Raw genomic sequence first — 20,082 nt, forward strand, 5'->3', positions numbered from 1 at the left:
TGGCAGCAGGTCCTCACCTGCAGAAAGAGAAACTGACTCCATCCAGAGAGAGGGAACCCATTACCAGAAATAAGACTCAAGAGACCCCCTCCTCTTCACTAACGATCTTACTTCCCTCTCCTCCACCGGCTCCTTCCCATCAGTCTGTTAAGTATGCCCAAAGCGCTCTCATCTTAAAACAAAAAACAAACAAAAAAACCCACTTAAACATTCTCTTAAACCACTGTTTTCCTTTTGCTCTACCATCTAGCAAATACGTCTATTTCTTAACCTCTTGTTCATCCTTCCTCTCAACCCTCAATACCCTGCCAGCATGTCCCTCTCCCCTTTCAAAAGACACCAGACAACTGTGCTTAATCACTTGGATTGCCAAACCCAACCCATACTTCAAATCTATTTTACCTGGCATCTCTGGGGATCTGATCCTCAGCTACTCTCTGCTCATTTAATTGAGGAACCACTTTCTCCTTCCTGGTTCTCCCTTTATTTTTCTGATTATCCTTCAGTTTCTACAGGATGCATTTAAAGCCCAATATTCCTTTTGCTCTATAAATTCCTCCTGAAAAAGGAAATACTACAATTTCAAGGACAGGCTTATGAGAACACTAAGGAAATATTTAATAGCAAAACTGCTCAAGAATACACGGTCACTATAATTGTAGCTCCTGTCACATCTGTCAAACTGTTTGCTGTATACATTGTCAGCACTGCATTTGATAAACTGTAGGCTCTTTCAAGGCGTTTATCAAAGCAGAACCCAACATGGTATCTGCTAAATTTGCAGGCACTCAATACAGATACCACAGAAAAGGCAAACCCATATCATCCTTTCATAGGTATTTTTACCAACTCTATCACAACCTCTGTAAGTTGTAATTTCTTTATTAAATGATAAGACAAGATCAAACTGTCAAAGCTCTTGGCCACTCATTTCAGGACTTGGGATTTTAAGCTTGGAGCAGAGACAATTCCATGTGAACGAAAAACAAGGAACCCATGAACAATATGACCTGATGCCTAGGGACCCAGAAATTATAATTACTGATTTCATTCTCACACACCTGGAGCCATTCTGGGGACCGAGGATAAATAAAGACAACCCCAGCTCCCAAGAAATTAGTCCAGTGGGAACATAAGCACATAAACAAGTTATATGCTACACTGTAAGCCTGGGCTTCCCAGGTGGCGCTAGTCATAAAGAACCTGCCTTCCAACGCATGAGATATAAGAAACGTGGGTTCGATCCCTGGTTCAGGAAGATCCCTTGGAGGAGGGCACAGCAACCCACTCCAGTAGTCATGCCTGGAGAATCCCATGGACAGAGGAGCCTGGTGGGCTACAATCCATAGGGCTGCAAAGAATCAGACATGACTGAAGTGATTTAGCGTGCACATAAGCCTAATACTACATACATGTAACAACTACAAGAGTAGTAGATAGGTAAGCAAAAATTCAGACTTACATTGAAGAAAGTAGGGAAAACCACTAGACCATACAGGTATGACCTAAACCAAATCCCTTACGATTATACAGTGGAAGTGACAAACAGATTCAAGGGATTAGATCTGATAGAGTGCCTGAAGAACTATGGATGGAGGTTTGTAACACTGTACAGGAGGTGGTGATCAAAACCATCCCCAAGAAGAAATGCAAAAAGGCAAAATGGTTGTCTGAGGAGGCCTTACAAATGGCTGAGAAAAAAAGAGAAGTGAAAGGCAAAGGAGAAAAGGAAAGATATACCCATCTGAATGCAGAGTTCCAAAGAACAGCAAGGAGAGAGTAAAAAAAAAAAAAAAAAAGGCATTCCAAAGTGATTAATGCAAAGAAACAGAGGAAAACAGAATGCAAAAGACTAGAGATCTCTTCAAGAAAATTAGAGATACCAAGGGACTATTTCATGCAAAGATGGGCACAATAAAGGACAGAAATGGTATGGACCTAACAGAAGCAGAAGACATTAAGCAGAGGCGGCAAGAATACACAGAACTATACAAAAAAGGTCTTAATGACCCAGATAATCACAATGGTGTGCCCACTCACCAAGAGCCAGACATCCTGGAATGCGAAGTCAGGCGGGCTTTAAGAGCATCACTCACTACAAACAAAGCTAGTGGAGGTGATGGAATGCCAATGGAACTGCTTCAAATCCTAAAAGATGATGCTGTGAAAGTGCTACACTCAAAATGCCATCAAATTTGGAAAACTCAGCAGTGGCCATAGGACTGGAAAAGTTTTCAATCCAATCCCAAAGAAAGGCAACGTCAGCGAATGTTCAAACTACTGCACAACTGCACTCATCTTCAGTCCAGTTGCTCAGTCGTGTCCGACTCTTTGTGACCCCATGAATCACAGCACGCCAGGCCTCCCTGTCCATCACCAACTCCTGGAGTTCCCTCAAACTCAAGTCCATTGAGTCGGTGATGCCATCCAGCCATCTCATCCTCTGTCGTCCCCTTCTCCTCCTGCCCACAATCCCTCCCAGCATCAGAGTCTTTTCCAATGAGTCAACTCTTCGCATGAGGTGGCCAAAATATTGGGAGTTTCAGCTTTAGCATCAGTCCTTCCAATGAACACCCAGGACTGATCTCCTTTAGAATGGACTGGTTGGATCTCCTTGCAGTCCAAGGGACTCTCAAGAGTCTTCTCCAACACCACAGTTCAAAAGCATCAATTCTTCGGCGCTCAGTCCTCTTCACAGTCCAACTCTCACATCCATACATGACCACAGGAAAAACCATAGCCTTGCCTAGATGGTCCTTTGTTGGCAAAGTAATGTCTCTGCTTTTGAATATACTATCTAGGTTGGTCATCACTTTTCTTCCAAGGAGTAAGCGTCTTTTAATTCCACGGCTGCAATCACCATCTGCAGTGATTTTGGAGCCCAAAAAAATAAAGTCTGACACTGTTTCCAGTTTCCCATCTATTTCCCATGAAGTGAAGGGACCGGATGCCACGATCTTCATTTTCTGAATGTTGAGCTTTAAGCCAACTTTTTCACTCTCCTCTTTCACTTTGATCAAGAGGCTTTTTAGTTCCTCTTCACTTTCTGCCATAAGGGTGGTGTCATCTGCATATCTGAGGTTATTGATATTTCTCCCGGCAATCTTGATTCCAGCTTGTGCTTCTTCCAGCCCAGCGTTTCTCATGATGTACTTTGCATGTAAGTTAAATAAGCACTCATCTTACATGCTAGCAAAGTAATGCTCAAAATCCTCCAACCCAGACTTAACAGTACATGAACCGTGAACTGCCAGATGTTCAAGCTGGACTTAGAAAAGGCCAAGGAACCAGAGATCTAATTGCCCACGTTTGTTGGATCATAGAAAAAGCAAGAGAATTCCAGAAAAACATCTACTTCTGCTTCATGGACTATCCTAAAGTTTTTGACTGTGTGGATCAAAACAAAACTGCGTGAAATTCTTGAAGAGATGGGACCACCAGACCACCTTACCTGTCTCCTGAGAAATCTGTATGCAGTCAAGAAGCAACAGTTAGAGACAAACATGGGACAACGGACTGGTTCCAAATCAGGAAAGGAATCTGTCAAGGCTGTACTTTGTCACCCTACTTATTTAACTTATTTGCAGAGCCCATCATGTGAAATACCAGGCAGGATGAAGCACAAGTGGGAATCAACAGCGCAGGGAGAAATAACAATAACCTCAGATATGCAGATGACACCACCTTTATGACAGAAAGCAAAGAAGAACCAAAGAGCCTCTTGATAAAAATGAAAGCGGAGAGGGAAAAAGCTGGCTTAAAACTCAACATTCAAAAAAATAAGATCATGGCATCTCGTGCCATCACTTCATGGGAAATAGATGGGGAAACAATGGAAATAGTGACAGCCTTTTATTTTCTTGGGCTCCAAAATCACTGCAGATGGTGATTGCAGCCATAAAATTAGAAGACGCTTGCTCCTTGGAAGAAAAGCTATGACCAACCTAGACAGCATATTACAAAGCAGAGACATTCCTTTGCTGACAAAGTTCTGTCTAGTCAAAGCTTATGGGTTTTCCAGCAGTCATTATGGATGTGAGAGCTGGACTATAAAGAAAGCTGAATGCCAAAGAATTGATGCCTTTGAACTGTAGTGATGGAGAAGACCCTTTAGAGTCCCTTGGAATGCAAGATCAAACCAGTCAATCTTAAAGGAAATCAATCCTGAATGTTCACTGGAAAGACTGGTGCTGAAGCTGAAGCTCCAATACTTCAGCCACCTGATGCAAAGAACTGACTCAGTGGAAAAGACTCTGATGCTGGGAAAGATTGAAGGCATGAGGAGAAGGGGACAACAGAAGATGAGATGGTTGGATGGCATCACCAACTTGATGGACATGAATTTGAGCAATTTCCAGGAGTTGGTGATGGACACAGAAGCCTGGTGTGCTGCAGTCCATGGGGTCACAAAGAGTTAGACACGACTGAGCGACTGAACTGAACTGAGGTAGATGAAAACATTTTGTCAAACAGGCACACTGAGGATGGGGAGGGCATTAGAGACAGAGTTAACACGTACAAAGGCCAGAACTACTCTTAGGTGACTGAAGTGCATGACTGCTACAGTTTTAAATTCAAGGGACACTACTCCCGGCCGAGCAACGGCACGCAGTCTCCTGTACGTGAAATGAATCCATATCGATGATACAAGAGCACACACAAGAACGGTCACAACAGTTTCAGTCATGACACCCAAAATCTGAAAAGGAACAAAAACTGATGCTCGTCACGTTATGGTCCCCAAGACCTCCCCCAGGTTCAGTGACTCAGGAGGACGACTCACAGTACTCAGCACTTAGGTGCACTCAGCATGTGAGAGGCAGGCTTACTATGGCCGGAGAACAAAGAGCAAAGCCAAAAGGAAGCGGCATGTGGCACGAAGCCTGGGATACCAGGTGCACATTTCCAAGGGTCTTCCTCCCCGAGGACATCACACAGGACACACTTAATTCCCCAGCAACACGCTGTGACAACACGTTCCAGTTTTGCCAACAAAAGCAGCACGACGCCTGGGGATTTTACTGAGGGCTGGTCACAGAGGCAGCCTGTGTCTGTAATGTACCAAAATTCCAGACTCCAAGAGGAAAGCAGAGATTCAACACAAACCACATTCTCTGTGCAGTTTAGGCACACTAAATCATTCTTATCAGTTCTTCAAACAGTGAGAACTCAAAATGTAAGTTCCCAGACACTAGTCAAATGACAGCCATGAAGCCTGCCACGTTAACTCTTTTTAGCATATCCATAAGCTTGAGTACAGATAAGCCACTCACATCTGTAAAACGCATTAGATGGATAATTACTCACATCTCTAATGTAGTACTTACTATACAGGAAAAACAACTGCATCTCATCTTACAGAAACCTCACAGATACGAAATTAAGTGGGGGAAAAAACCTTAACTCAAAGAGTACATGCTACATGATTTCATTTATAAGAAATTCAAAAATCAACTGATGACAAAGGAAATCAGAAGGTATTTTAATTGTGGGATGGGGTGGGGCTATAGAGTGGAAAGGGCACAAAGGAACCATACGGAGTGTTAGAAATGTTCTGTGTGTTCATCTGTGTGACACATAAAAATAATACATAAACATGTAAAAGGTGATCAAACCATACGGTAACAACTAATGCTTGTTACTGCAAGTATGCCATCACTCAATTTTTTAAAACCATTTCTCTTTTTTAATATTTATGTGGCTGCATCAAGTTTTAGTTGCAGCATGCAAACTCTTAGTTCCTTGACTAGGGACCGAACCCCTGCATTGGGAGTGTGGAGTCACAGCCACTGGACCACCAGGGAACTCCCTTGCTCAATTTTCTAAAAGTTCAAGGAGCTGTAGACCAGGGCTCAAACTTGGCCACTAAACTGAAGTCACACCATCATGGACTCTGTATGCTAACTAAGGAGCTTGACCTTATTGTGTGGCAGCAGTCCTCAAAGTAAGGTCTATGGACCCATTCTTTCTGAGGTCCACCAAATCAGAAAAACTTCTTGTAACTCTAAGATATCAGCTTCTTTTTTCACTACGCTGACATCTGCAGTGATGGTACAAAAGCAACAGGAGTAGATAAAGCTGGCACCTTAGCAGGAATCAAGGCAATGCCAACCAACTGTAGCAGCAGTTACTGTATTCTTTATGCTATGAATTCCCAGAAAAAGCCAGATTTACAAATTTCCTTGGATAAACAGAAGTTTTATTAAACTGCAACCCTTGAGTACATGTCCTAATATCTATGAGACAAATGGACGAGTATAAGGTCCCTGATTGATACTGAAGTATAATCATGGTTGCAAGAAAAAGTGTTCGTGATTGAGTTTCAAGAAGAATTAGCCTCAGGACTTCCCTGGTGGTACAGTGGGTAAAAATCTACCTGCCAATGCAAGAGACACAGGTCTGATCCCTGGTCTGGAAGATTCCACATGTCACGGAGCAACTAAGCCCATGTGCCGTAACTTCTGAGCCCACGAGCCACAACTATTGAGCTTGCATGCTGCAACCAACTACTGAAGCCTGCATGCCTAGAGCCTGCACTCTGCAATGAGAAGTCCCCACAAAGAGAAGCCCACACACAGCCAGAGTAGCCACAGCTCACTGCAACTAGTGAAAAGTCCACGCTCAGAGATGAAGACCCAGTGCAACCAAAAATAAATTTTTTAAAAACAGAATGCCTTTTTTTTTCCCATGAAACATTTTTTGTACTTGAAAATACAACTGACACAGTATGGTTATCAACTTTGGGTATTTAGCAAACATTATATATCTTGAAAACAGAGTAAGCCTGTAGCCTCAAAAGATAAGTAACTGTCACTATCTGTTGCTAATGATAAAACTAGAGCCTTGGAGAAAAAATAAGAATTCTGGAAACCCTGGATTTGCCACCACTTGAACACCTTATTCAATACTTTAGAAGACTTTTCTGATGAGACTGGTGATGCTATTAACCAGTGCTCAACATAACCACATTACTCAGTGAACCCACATTTGTCAAATGATGTTACAAAATCAAACATGAGTAGATAGAACCCAAAACACAACAGGGACCAATGCATTTTGATGTAACACCGCATGAACATCCATATGGCTTCAGATTTCATGTTGCAACTACAGTCAATCCTTTGTATACCTGAGTTCCTCATTTGCAGATTCAACCAACCACAGAGTAAAAATATCGGGGGAAATATTCCAGAAAGTTCCAAAAGCTGAAAGCTGATTTTGCTGTGCATTGACAACAATTTAATTGGCATTTACATTGTATTTACAATTATTTACATAGTACTGGGTATTATAAGTAATCTAGAGATAGTCTGGCGTAACATTTACAGGACTGTGTATGTTATAGGCAAATACTATGTCATTTTATGTAGGGAACTAGAGCGTCTGCATTTTGGTATCCACAGTGGTCCTGGAACCCATGTCCCATGAACCCTGAAGAATGACTCTGACCTTAAAGAAGTTACCACTTGGTGGCACCAATAACCATAATTACCTGAAAAGGCTATTAATATCTCTCTTCTTCCAAAAAAGACCCATGGAACAATCCCAAAACAATTTGGAAAATGGTAGTAGAAACATACATGTCAACAATTACCTTGAATGTAAATGGAATAAATCCTCCAACCAAAAGATACAGACTGGCTGAATGGATACAAAAATAACACCTGTATATATGCTATCTACAAGAGACCTCCTTCAGACCTAGGGACACATACAGACTTAAACTGAGGGGGTGGAAAAAGAGATATTCCATGCAAATGGAAATCCAAAGAAAGCTGAGTAGCAATATTCATATCAGATTAATAAACTTTAAAAACTGCTTCAAGGCACAAGGAAGGTCCCTACATTAACAGCAAACGATCAATTCAAGAAGAAGATCTAACAAATATTCATGCACTCAACACAGGAGCATCTCAATACATAAGGCAAATGCTAACAACCATAAAAGGGGAGATCAACAGTAACACAGTAATAGTGCGGGACTTTAACACCTCACTTATATCAATGAGCAGATAACACACACAGAAAATAAGGAAACACAAGCTTTAAATGACACAACAGACCAGATAGTCTTAACTGATATTTATAAGACGTTCCACCCGACAGCAGCAGGATACACTTTTTTCTCAATTGCACACTGAACATTCTCCAGGACAGACCACATCTTGGGTCACCAATCAAGTCTTGGGAAACTTAAGAAAACTAAAATCATATCAAGCATTTTTCCAACCACAACACTATGAGATTAGAAATCAATTACAGGGAAAAGAAATGTAAAAAGCACAAGCACATGGAGGCTAAACAATATACCACTAAAAATCCAAGAGATCACTGAAAAGATCATTTCGTCTCTTACATCCCTATACACTAACAAGACCAGAAAGAGAAATTAAGAAAACAATCCCATTCACTACAACAAGAAGAAGAAAACATCTAAGAATAAACCTACATAAGGAGACAAAGACCTCCACTCAGAAAAGTAGAGTAGTAAAACGCTACCTTTTCTAGTGTGAAAAACTTTCTTTTTACAGCTACTTTTTAAACAAGTAGTTTTAAAAAACTACTAAAAGCAAAAAAGTAAAACACTGATGAAAGACATAAAAAATGACAGAACAGATAAAGAGATATACCATGTTCTGGGACTGGAAGAATCAATGTTGTCAAAATGAATATGCTAACTGAAGTGATACAGATTCAACGCAATCTCTATCAAGCTACCAATGACATTTTCCCCAGAATAAAAGACTTTACAACTTGTTAAAAAACACAAAGACCCCAAACAGCCAAAGTAATCTTGAGAAAGAAAAACGGAGCTGGCAGAATCAGCCCCCCTGACGTCAGACTATACCATATACAACAAAGCTACACTACTCAAGACAGTATGGCACTGGCACAAAAACAAAAACACAGATGAATGGTACAGGACAGAAAGCCCAGAGATAAATCCACACACCTATGCTTACCTGATGTGCAACAAGGAGACAAAAACACACAATGAAGACAAGACAGTTTCTTCAGTAAGCGGTGCTTAGAAAACTGGACAGCTACATGTAAAAGAATGAAAGTGGACACTCCCCAACCATACAAAATAAACTCAAAATGGATTAAAGACCTAAATATAAGGCTGGACTGTAAAATTCTTAGAGGCAAACATAGGAAAAACACTCTTTGACAAAAACCTCAGCGAGATCTTTTTTGACCCACCTCCTAGAGTAATGAAAATAAAAACAAAACAAATGGGACCTAATTAAACTTAAAAGCTTCTGCACAGAAAAGAAACCACAAACAATATGAAAAGACAACCCTCAGAACGAGGAAAAAGACTGATTTGCAAATATTTGAAAATATCTGCAAACAAAGCAACTGACAACGATTTATCTCCAAAATACAAGCAGCTCAGGCAGCTCAGTATTAAAACAAAGAACCCAATCAAAATGTGGACGGAAGACCTAAACAGACATCTCTCCAGATAAGACATTCAGACAGCCAAGAGGCACATGGAAAGATATTCAACATCACTAATTTTTAGGGAAATGCAAATCAAAACTACAATGAGGTTATCACCTCACACAGGTCAGAATGGCCATCATCAAAAAATCTACAAATAACAAATGCTCAAGAAGGTGTGAAAAAAAGGAACACTCCTACACCACTGGTAACTGTAAACTGATACACCCACTATGGAGAACAGTACTGAAGTTCCTTAAAAAAAAAGCAACTAAAAATATAACTACCATAGGGAAAAAAAAAAGTGCTAAGTCGTGTCCAACTCTTGCGATCCCATGAACTACAGCCTGCCAGGCTCCTCTGCCCATGGAATTCTCCAGGCAAGAATACTGGAGTAGACTGCCATTCCCCTCTCCAGGGAACCTAGATGCCTATTCACAGATAAATGAAGATGTGGTTCATGCTTACAAGGGAATATTACTCAGGCATGAAATGAAACTGGGTCATCTGTAGAGACATGGATGCATCTAGAACCTGTCATAAAGGGAAAAACAAATATTGTATACTAACATATATACGGAATCTAGAAAAATGGTACAGATGCACCTATTTGCTGAGGAGGAACAGAGACGCAGACGACGAGGACAGATACGTAGACACAGGCGGGGAGAAGGGGAGGGTGGGACAAATTGAGAGAGTATCACTGATGCATATAAACCACCACATGTAGAACAGATGGCTAGTGGGAAGCTGCTGGAAAGCAACAGGGAGCTCAGCTCGGTGCTCTGTGATGACCTACGTGAGTGGCATGGGTGTGGGGTGGGAGGGAGGTCCAAGAGGGAGGGGATATACATATCTAAGCATATATACACACACAGATAAATGTCCAAGAGGGAGGAGATACATCTAGCTGATTCACTTCGTTCTACAGCAGAAACACAACATTATAAAATAATTACATCCCAACAATAAGGACTTCCTTATAGCTCAAATGGTAAAGAAACCTGCCTGTGATGCAAGAGACTAGGGTTCAGTCCCTGAGTTGGGAAGTTCCTCTGGAGAAGGGAACGGCAATCCCTTCCACTATTCTTGCCTGGAGAATTCCATGGACAGAGAAGCCTCGGCGGGCTGCCGTCCATGGGATCACAAAGAGTACCAACACAACTGAGCAATTAACACACACACACTCCAATAAAAATTAAGTAACCCTCCAAGATTTTTCCTCTTCCAACTACATACTTGTGTGAGACCAAAATTTCCCGTATCAACTAAAATGACACATGGCAACAGATTAAATACAGAGGCAGACAACAAAATTCAGCTATTACAACAGATACTAGAGAGATTAGCAAAAAATGTAGACGAATGCTCACTTTTCTCTCATTTTTTTTTGTTTTGGGAAATATAATTGTTAATATGTAATATATTTGTTATTTTTTAATGACTATAAAAAAATATTTTCAGTTTAAATTTCTAATGGGTGAGTATTAGCAGGTATGATCCACATACACAAAGGCTCTTGAGGCTCTCAAAATTTTAAGAAGTGTACAAGAATCCTGAGATGAAAATGCTTGAGAACCACTGCCTTATAGAGTAGCTGATCAAATTTGCACTTTTCAAAGATCTTTTAAGAACATCTCGGAAGGAATGCAAACATCCTGAAAGGCTCAAGAAAACATCTATAAGATTCGCTAGGGCACAATGAACTTGGTAAAACAAACAAAAAGTTCCAAAATAGAATGTGAGAGAGGAGAAAGTTTCAGAGGATGTCAGAGCTCAAGAATTTCAGAGAGGACTAAAGGGTGAGGTAGTCAGGGCTGGAGGAGGGTTACTCTGTAGGAAGCTAAGGAACGCCAGTGAGGCTGGTTGCTGGAGGAGGCTGCTGAACCAGGAAGATGTACTGCTCTCCCATCTCTGAATGAAAGAGAGACAGGACCATGTTTACAGAGAGAGATGAGCCGTGTGGTAGGGACAACCTACCCAGAGGTCCCTAAGGTATCAGAGAAGACGGACACCAGGACACAAAACTGCTCTTTGAACAGGGAGGACGACACTCCTTCAATAGCCAGAGAAAAGGGACAGTAAAGGAAGCTCAGTTCAACTAGAGAGGGCAAGAACAGGGGCTCTAACGCCAACCGCCCAGAGCCTTCTGATTCTTCTGTTCTTCACAAGAATGGAGCCTCTCTCAGTCTCATTACAAGACACACTTAGCAAAACTGACAATCTTTCCTTAAGCCAATGTTTAACAAGGTTCTAGGACTCAAATCAGGATCCCAAACTACGAACCTCCTCCTCCTCCTGCAACAAGGCAGCCTGAGACATAGGAGAGGAGGACAGGAAAAAGCAGGTCAGGGAAACGCCCTGTAACCACTCTGAAGCTGTGGGGAGCCTCTTACAAGGCAGGGGAAGGCTGTTCCCAGCTTCCTCTGAAACATGCAGCAGCTTTAGCACTAGAGAACCTCCGGAACTCAGGCAGGGCTCCAGGAGCGGGAACAGCAGCAGGACGGTGGAGCTGGCGTAAGCGCCTGACCGGCAGAGACAGATGCAGCCTCCTCCAGCCCACAGCGCCAAGGGAAGTCTGAATTTCATCTTAAAACTCTGGTATTTCAGCAGTAACACCTCAGTAGTTACTCCGTGGAGGGGTGGGCAGGGGGTTAGAAAGGATACAGGAAAAGGCCCTCTGATCCAGAGCTCACCAGTCAGCTTGGGAGATACAACTACACATTCAGACCCAAGGACTGAGGGTCTGAGGGATGTGTCTGGGGAACAATACGGCCATTAGCATGGCGTAGCTCCACCAAGAGTGGCAGCTGTGAATAAATCACTAAGGAGGAAGGCAGGAAAAGCAGACTGAAAATATTCACCCAAGGGACACCTGAATTAGTGGGAGCAATGGGAATGGAGAACAGGTGAAAGGATACATGGGCCGAGAGTTAGGGCACATCAAGGCTTTACCGTTACAGGAGCTGGAGAGAGGTTTCTGAAGGAAAGCTATAGGTATTTATTTACCTAGCATCCATCTGTACTGGGGCCTTCGGGGTTAAAAAAAAATTAAAGAAAAAAAACCCAAAACACCCAAACAGTTCTTTCCCCCAAGAGGATACCACCATCTAGTCAGAAAAAACGCACTTGTAATTGGAGGGGACAGAATTAGATTAGCCCCAGGAGGAGAAGAAAGGGAAGAAGTTGGCGGTTTTGAGATCGTCTGCATTTAATATGCCTCACGAAAACATTCACTCAGTAGACTAATCAGAACCATGGTTCTTGAAACAGTCAGGACTATAGAGTGCTACAGGAATACACAGGCCCCCGTGAAAGAGTACAGAAATGAGCAGTAGAATGAGCCACAATGAATGTGGGCTTCGTGGGGGGGGGGGGGGGTAAGTGTCAAGACAAGAAAAGATCAGACAGAAAAAGAGAAACTAGGAAAAGGAAGCCATTGAGTCTTAGGAACCAAGTGGAAATTGTAAGATGAGATAATCAGAGACCTACATAGCAAAGGACATGGTGTGTGAATTCCAGAAACAACACTTGTCTGGAAATAGAAAGACCTGGGTTCCAGCTTTGGCTCCATCATCGCCTCACTGCAGAAATCACCCCTTTTCATTCTCAGCTTAAATCGCCTTGTCCGTGAAAGTAGTGAGACCCTATCATCTGGGCTTGGTGTCAACTCAAGAGTCACACCAGGGAGGCAGACAGGTCTCCAACCCTTCCTGAGCTTCAAAACAACTCCAAAATTACAGCTTAAGAACAAAGTCTCAGGAGAAAGGGCAGACTCAGGAGACAGATGGTGTCAGACCCAGAAGCACAAAGCCAGAATGCAGAGAGCACAGGTGTTAAGCAGTAAGAGATTAAGCGTTCAGTCAAGACACCAAAAAAACCCAACCTGCCCTTCAAGGTAACTGCTTTGCTTCCACAAGGGGAGAGGTACTCCACACTTCATCAAAGGAGACTTCAGGACCCTGTGCTAAACCTGTCAGGATGCGACCGTAGTCAGCATATTACGCTGGCCAAGAATAAGGAAACCAGTAGCACTACTGAAGTCCAGTTACTCCCAGAATCAGCAGCTAGATGCAACTGTGACCCATTTTTAGCACACAAATCAATCTTCAGATCTGTCCTCTGGGAATTCTCCAGTTACTTCAAGGAAAGTCATCACAAAATGCCTTAAAAGTCACAAGAGAGTGTTAATTCACTGTAGTCAAAAACAAAAATGGTACGCTAACCATACAGGAATACTGAAAACTAAAGCAGAATGCAGAGGCTATACATGCCTAAGCGTTCTTCTGCATCACTGAAAGCAAAGCTCAACCCTACTTAGTCAGGAGTAAGTTACTTAAAATTGCATTCTACTGCGTTGGCCAAAAAGATGATGTTGCAGAAAAACCCAAACTTTTTGGCCAACCAATATATTAAGAAGACAAACTAATCCCTAACGAGAGCCTTTTTTAAATCCCAATAACAAAACTGAAAACTATGCCAACAATGTATAATCAACACTCTCAAACTTGGAAATGGCTTTTTATGGGAAATCATATAATTCCCCTATGAGAAATATAAAATATGTTTATTTATTATATATACCTTCAAGTTCAACCGTTTCAGCCAGCTTACTGTAATTGAAAAATGCCTCATTTTGGTGGTCCTATCTTGAACATAAAAATTTCCAGCATTTGGAATCTGTGAGCTTACAGAGGATGACAAGCTCTCATGCAGGTGTAACTAAAATCAGGCTGCAACACTGGCAGGAAAGAAAACAAAGAGCATTCCCAAAGCAGCAGCGTGGGGGGCAAAGGAGGTGCGGCCAGCAGAATGCAAATACTGAAAGGGTGCAATCAGTGCCTCCTGGTCTAATTCAGAGAGAAGCAGAAATTCTTTATGTGACTTCCTCCACTCCAACCTCTAAGCCCAACCCTCTTTTCTATCCCACATCCCCTACCCCAGGGCTTTCTGGCAAGCTCTTCCCAGAGTCCATACAGCTTAGACACTACTGCCCAGGAAGAGCAGATCTGCAGAACAGGATGGGATTAGCACAGCTCCTCCACAGCAGAGAAAATACCTTGCTATTTGATCTCATGATTCTCTTACTGTCTCCAACCACTAACTACTGAAGACACCAACCTAAATGTGAATATCTGGGTTTGTTAAGTATCTCTATCCCAAACTTTAAAAGCAGAAATACTACCCACTAATTAACTTGCCCTTTAAACAAACACGTAACAATTTTAGGAAACAGTCATTTAGCTGAAAACAATGAATAAGAAACTCTGCACAGTTATTATCTAGCAAATAAACACTAAAATTCCAGTGCAGACCTACTCCAGTCATCTTACCCTTCCCCTCCACCACCAGATTCACAAGAGTGAATTCATGGCTGGATGGAATGTAAAAGTAACTAAAGCAGCAGGAGGGGACAGGTTAACACTTTAAAGTTTTCATCTTCCCCAAAACTTCCCAGATCACAGGTTAAAAAGAAAAAAGTTATCTGGTTTGTATTTGAGTCTCCATTCTCATGCAAAAATTCCCTTTGGCAAGTCTCTGAACATGGTCTTTACTTCTTTATGTTTAAATCCTTTGGGAATAAGATACAGAAATAAAGGCACATATCTTTTTACATTTGCTAGTGTGGCTTACACACTGCTAGAAGGATTCTAACTGTTGTCCAGAATGAAACCCCAGCCCCTCATTTCTGGTACAACAGCTCTTTTTATGTCCTAGGAGCTTATTCCAGATTTTACCATGCACTGCTAACATCATTATTAACTCTTCCTGGGAATCTAAGAGACAGGATTACGGGAATTTTAGCTAAGAGAGAAAAGCTAAGATTTAATAAGCTCCATTCTACTTTCACAGGTCTACAACAATCATATGATTTCACATACACCTTTTCTCAGGAGGAAAAAGTTGGCTGAAATTTTAACTGTCCTGAAAGAGGACAATCTTTTGTGCAGAGGGCTAGGAGGGTCACCCCCACAGTGGGAGGAGCCTGACTTCTCCAGACCTCTGGCTCTCTCAGAATCGGCTAAACTGCTCTGACACGTATCATGGAATGATAGACACAGCACATTCCTCCTGACACCAGCACCACAGTACTAATGCTCGGAAGACCCACATTGACTTCCGCAGCAACCCAGGTTCCCTCCAATGCAGTTAAAGCTCACTCTTGCCTATGAGTGAGACCAGCCCATAGACCACTACCTTTTCTGTACAATATATACTACCAATAACCCTCTTGACCCCTCTAACATACTAGAATACACACAGTATCATAGGCTGAGCTACCGCACCAGAAAGACCTAGGTTCACACAACCAGTTTCATCACTTGGTGGCCTTGTGATTTGATTTCTAAGCCTGTTTCATCAGCTGCAAAATGGGGAGGGGGAAATCTTAAACAGGCCTTTTGAGACAAAGATCCCAAACTAGCTCTCAGGTTGAATACAGCCTTCAGAGACTTTGATTCATAACAATGTTTTCAATTTTTTAATTGTTACATTTATGAATTAAGAGGCTGGCAGCTTAGCTAGGAAAAAACAAAAGATCCATGAACTCTGGCCCCACATTTCTGCATAGCCAACAACCAGCTACTGGCTCTCCTTTAAGCAAACTCTGTAGTTCAGGGGGCACTGCTCTTCTTTCTTTCCCTATACTCATTTATGTTACCTCAAGCCCCTGCAGGGGTTTGGGTCTGTAGCCCATTTTAATGATTAAAAACAAAATAAATAGCTTGGGTGACCCCATGAAAACACTTACAAAGACAGCTATTATCATTAAACTGGAGTCTTACTGCTGTGATCACCTTCCTCCACCTCTTGCCTCACAGACACTGGAGAGCATATCACAGCAAAGACAAGACCATAGAACCCTGCCTTCATCGAGTGCCTAAAGGCCCAATCCAAGCTGCTGTTTCCACGATCCCTCAGCACACGCACCAACTCTCTAACCTCCTGCCTGCTGCACAGGCTGGCACAGCTCCCCTTTCCCAAAGGGGAGCCTGGCCAGAGAGAAGTTCCTAAGGCCACCCACGGGAGAAGGGAAAGCAAGTATTTCCATACCGTTAACACAAAGAGTGACTTACGGGGCAGTCAGCTTCACATCCTGCTTCTAACATACTGAGCATGTACTGCGGCCAGACCACTGCTCAAGCTTAGATTACATCACCGTGGCAAGAGCCAAACTCTAGAGCAAGGGGCTCTGGGAACACAGTGTCGTCCCAGGCAAGCTCCAGAGGAGGGTTGGCCCTGAACTCTCCTGTCCCGGGGCGGGGGCTGGGGGGTGGGGGTTGGGAGTGGAAGCCGACAACCCAGAGCTCCACGGAGCTCCAGAAGCAGAACCGCCTTCCACTCCTCTTCCACCTACGAGCAAAACCAACCAACCAGGGAAACCACCGCCAGCCCGAGGTTTCCAAGGTTTCCTTCCGCTTGTTTGGATGTATTTTTGTTTTTAGCCTAGCGTGGTCCCTAGGCTCAATCATAACCTCAGCGTAAGGGTGCACACCCTCCTCAGGAGACACCCGCGGCCAGCTAGCACATGTCAGCGCTGTCACCTGGGGGACAGACCCGAGGTGGGCGGTGCACCTGGGGCTTCCAGCTCCGACTCGCTCACCCTTCGGCAGCACATGACGCTGGCCAGCCGCGTACTCAGGTGCCAGCAAGAGAGCGAGGCGGCTGATCGGTAGCCAGGGAGACCAAGGGAGGCAGCTGCCAGCAAAACGCAGCGCTAAGCGCAGCCCAGCCCGGCCTGCGGGGCAGCTGGGGGAGGGTGTCAGGCTTTCCGCATCCCCGCCCCCCACCCTCACCCCCGGGCTCTGAGCGCTGCTGTCCCAAGTCCTCCTCGTGCTTCCCACCCGCCTCCCGAGGGCAACAAAATGCAAAGGGGGGCAAGGCCTGCAGGGAGCCGAGTGCCACCAAAAACTAACCCATGCACGCCAGGACCTGCTCCTGAGCCCCAGGGTCGGCTCGGGCTTTCTAGGTCCCCGGGGTGGCACTAAGCCACTTACAAGGACCCTGGCCTGGACCCTCGGGGGATGATGCAAAAAAGTCAGGGTCGCCTTGACTGTAAACACCACCCACACGAGGAAAAAGCCAGAGAATGAGGCCACGTGGTACAACCCACGGGGAGCAAACTTTCCTGGGTCTGCGTCCCCACTCCCCCCGGGATTCCAGGCAGGCACAGGCCTTCCTAACCCCTGACTGGCCAGGCCAAGCAACCCGGATGTCCCCTCAGGCAAACCCGGGACCAGAGCGGGGACCCGCGCCAAGCCCCCGACGAGAGTCTGGACACCTGGTCCGGTCCAGGGCTGAGGGGAGAATGACAAGGCCAAGGTCACTTGCACGCTTCGCTACCTAGAGAGCCTGGGTTAGGGAAAATGAGGCTGGCGCGGCCTAGCCTGGCTCCACGCCTGGGGCACCTCCATGTCCTGCAAGACCCATGCCTATGCCTCCAGGACCCAGCTCACCTGCGCGGCTCCCCAGCTCCCCTGCTGCACGTGCAGGTCGACCCACCCACCGGTGCTGGACCCCACCTAGCCAACCCTGCCCCAGTATTCTAGCTCCAGCCGAACGTGTGAAGCCACGTGACCTCCTGGGCCAAGGAAGCGCGTGCAGACGGCACGAGGGGCCTAATCCCTCCGCCTTAAAGGAGCCGCGCCCACTGCCGTCGTGGCGGTCTCCCGAGACCCGAAGCCCAGCGCGAGGGCCTATGCCGCCTGCAGCCTCGCCCCGCCCTCCCCCGCTGCCCACTGGGTACGAACGAGGCTCGCGTGGGACGTGGCGAGGCAGGTGAGCTCCCGGCGCTGGTGGCTTCGGCTCTCACGTGCGACGGCTGCGGGAAAAGGAAAAGTTCCAGGCGCGGAGGCGCCCTTCCGTCCGGTCAGCTCCCGTCTGGACATACACTCGAGGCAGACGGGAGTCTGCAGCGCAGCTCGGAGGCCTCACCGGCCGCCCCCGGAGGGCCGCGGCGCCTTTAAGCCCAAAGGCCCTGAGTCACGAGGAGGCTCCCTACCCCTCCTTCTCCACACACCCCTCCACGAGGCCCCACGCCCGCAGGCACGTGACCCGCGCCCCGCCCGGGACTCGCGCGCACGGGTGGGGGCGGGGGAGGAGGGGACCGCGGTACCGGCCGAGGCTGCGCGCGGACCGTTAGCTACCGCGGCCCTGACCGCGGCCCCGCCCAGCCCCGCCCCGGCGGGCGGCGGGCAGCTCTTACCAGTGGGAACGCCATGAGGATGGCGTGGCCCTGCGGGACGGACGGACCGGCCGGCGGGCGGCTGACCGGCTCGGCGAGGGACGCGCAGACACGTGGGCACTATTTTTGCAGCGAGCCGCTCACAGCGCCGCACTCGCGGCCGCTTATAAAGCCCCGCCGAGCCGCTCCCCCACCCCCCCACGGCCGGATGCGAAGCACCTGTGTCGGCCCCGCCCGGGGCCCCGCCCCTTCCAGCAGGCCGGGCCGAGGGCTCAGCCGCCCACCCAGAGCCGGGCGCCCAGTTGGGGGCGCGCTCGGCACCCCGCACCATGCACCCCGCCCCAGGAGTCCAGGGGTCCAAGTGGAGCATGCCACTCACCTAGTGACCCTGATCACGTCCCTTATCTCTTAGGGCCTCAGTTCATCCCTTACAGAGCGCCATTTACAAGCCCCTGCGACGGAGCGGCAACGCGCTTTGTCAATAAAGTCGTCTTTACGGTGTCCATGCTCCTTTTCTGCCAAAGAACCCCTCCTTGGAGAGAGCCTGCGCGACGCGCCCCTGTCCAACCCTACTCCCGGGTTCCAGCAGGCCCCCTCACCTAGACCGGCTGCTTCGTGTGCTGGACCGGGGGTGGAGTGCGCGGGGGTGGAGTGCGCGGGCGTCGGGGGATTCCGGAAAGTTCCAAGGACATCAGGGATCCCCTTTTGGACTGTAGTTCCCTGGGAAGACGCTTCCGACGCTCTTTCCAGACTGCGAAAGGAAAACTTCCTGGAGAGCGGAGGAGGGACCCGGCGGAGGGTCAGACTGTGGTCAGGGAGGGCGTCTTTGGGGCAGGAACGGACCCCCGGCTGAAACCCGGGGCAGGTACGGAAACGGAGGTGGCGTTCCAGGCGGAAGGGCAGGCGAAGGCTGAGAAAGAGTGCAGAACAGAGAGGCTCCTTCTGACCAGGGCAGAGGATAATGCGTGCTGATACCGCAGGAGGCAAGCCTGGGCCCAGTTGTGGACGGGCCTTTATTTTGTAGACATCTGGAAACTATTAAAAATGGTGAACAGGAGAATGATAGTATCAGATCTCTTAAGATGTTACTGCAGACTTCGTAGAGGTTTGACAGTAAAAGGGGAGAAATAATGGACTATGGTAGGGAGAAAAGGAATGGGGCGTTTGTTGAGCCTAAGTGTTCCACGTGTATTACCTCAGCATTACCATCATACTATTTTGTAAAGCACTTACTCTGCTTAAGGTTCCTCCTGGCAGTTGGGGAGATAGGTCTGCTGCCTTCCTGGCAGGCTGATGAGGCTGGCCTGGATCTAATGGATGAGGGGAGGGAGTCAGTGTCTAGCTTTTGGTGGCAGGAGGATAAATGGGAGAAAGGGTAGAAACAGACGCTGGAGCAGGCAGTCCACAGGAGGACTCAGAGTGAGAGGTGGCCAGTCTCCATCCGTATAATG

The 20,082-nt window shown here is 46.0% G+C and overlaps 1 protein-coding gene across 12 annotated transcripts in view; it reads right to left on the minus strand.

Moving 5' to 3' along the window:
• The window catches only part of CPEB1 (cytoplasmic polyadenylation element binding protein 1), a 110,058-nt gene extending 91,285 nt beyond the window's left edge, over positions 1-18,773 (minus strand). For 6 of the 12 annotated variants that reach the window (XM_042235127.2, XM_012098504.4, XM_042235118.1 and 3 more), the window contains exon 1: positions 18,198-18,411. Coding sequence is in view for 8 of the 12 variants with exons in the window: in XM_012098504.4 (XP_011953894.3) it covers positions 18,198-18,335 (138 nt within the window). In the remaining 4 variants the exon portion in view is untranslated. Of the gene's footprint in view, positions 1-16,523; positions 16,560-17,903; positions 18,013-18,197; positions 18,412-18,652 lie in introns of those variants that run through there. The other 6 variants (XM_042235129.2, XM_042235128.2, XM_042235123.2 and 3 more) reach the window with 3 other exon arrangements.
• Positions 18,774-20,082: the final 1,309 nt, after the last annotated feature.

Source organism: Ovis aries, chromosome 18 (assembly GCF_016772045.2).
Source record: "Ovis aries strain OAR_USU_Benz2616 breed Rambouillet chromosome 18, ARS-UI_Ramb_v3.0, whole genome shotgun sequence".
Taxonomy (NCBI): Eukaryota; Metazoa; Chordata; class Mammalia; order Artiodactyla; family Bovidae; genus Ovis; species Ovis aries.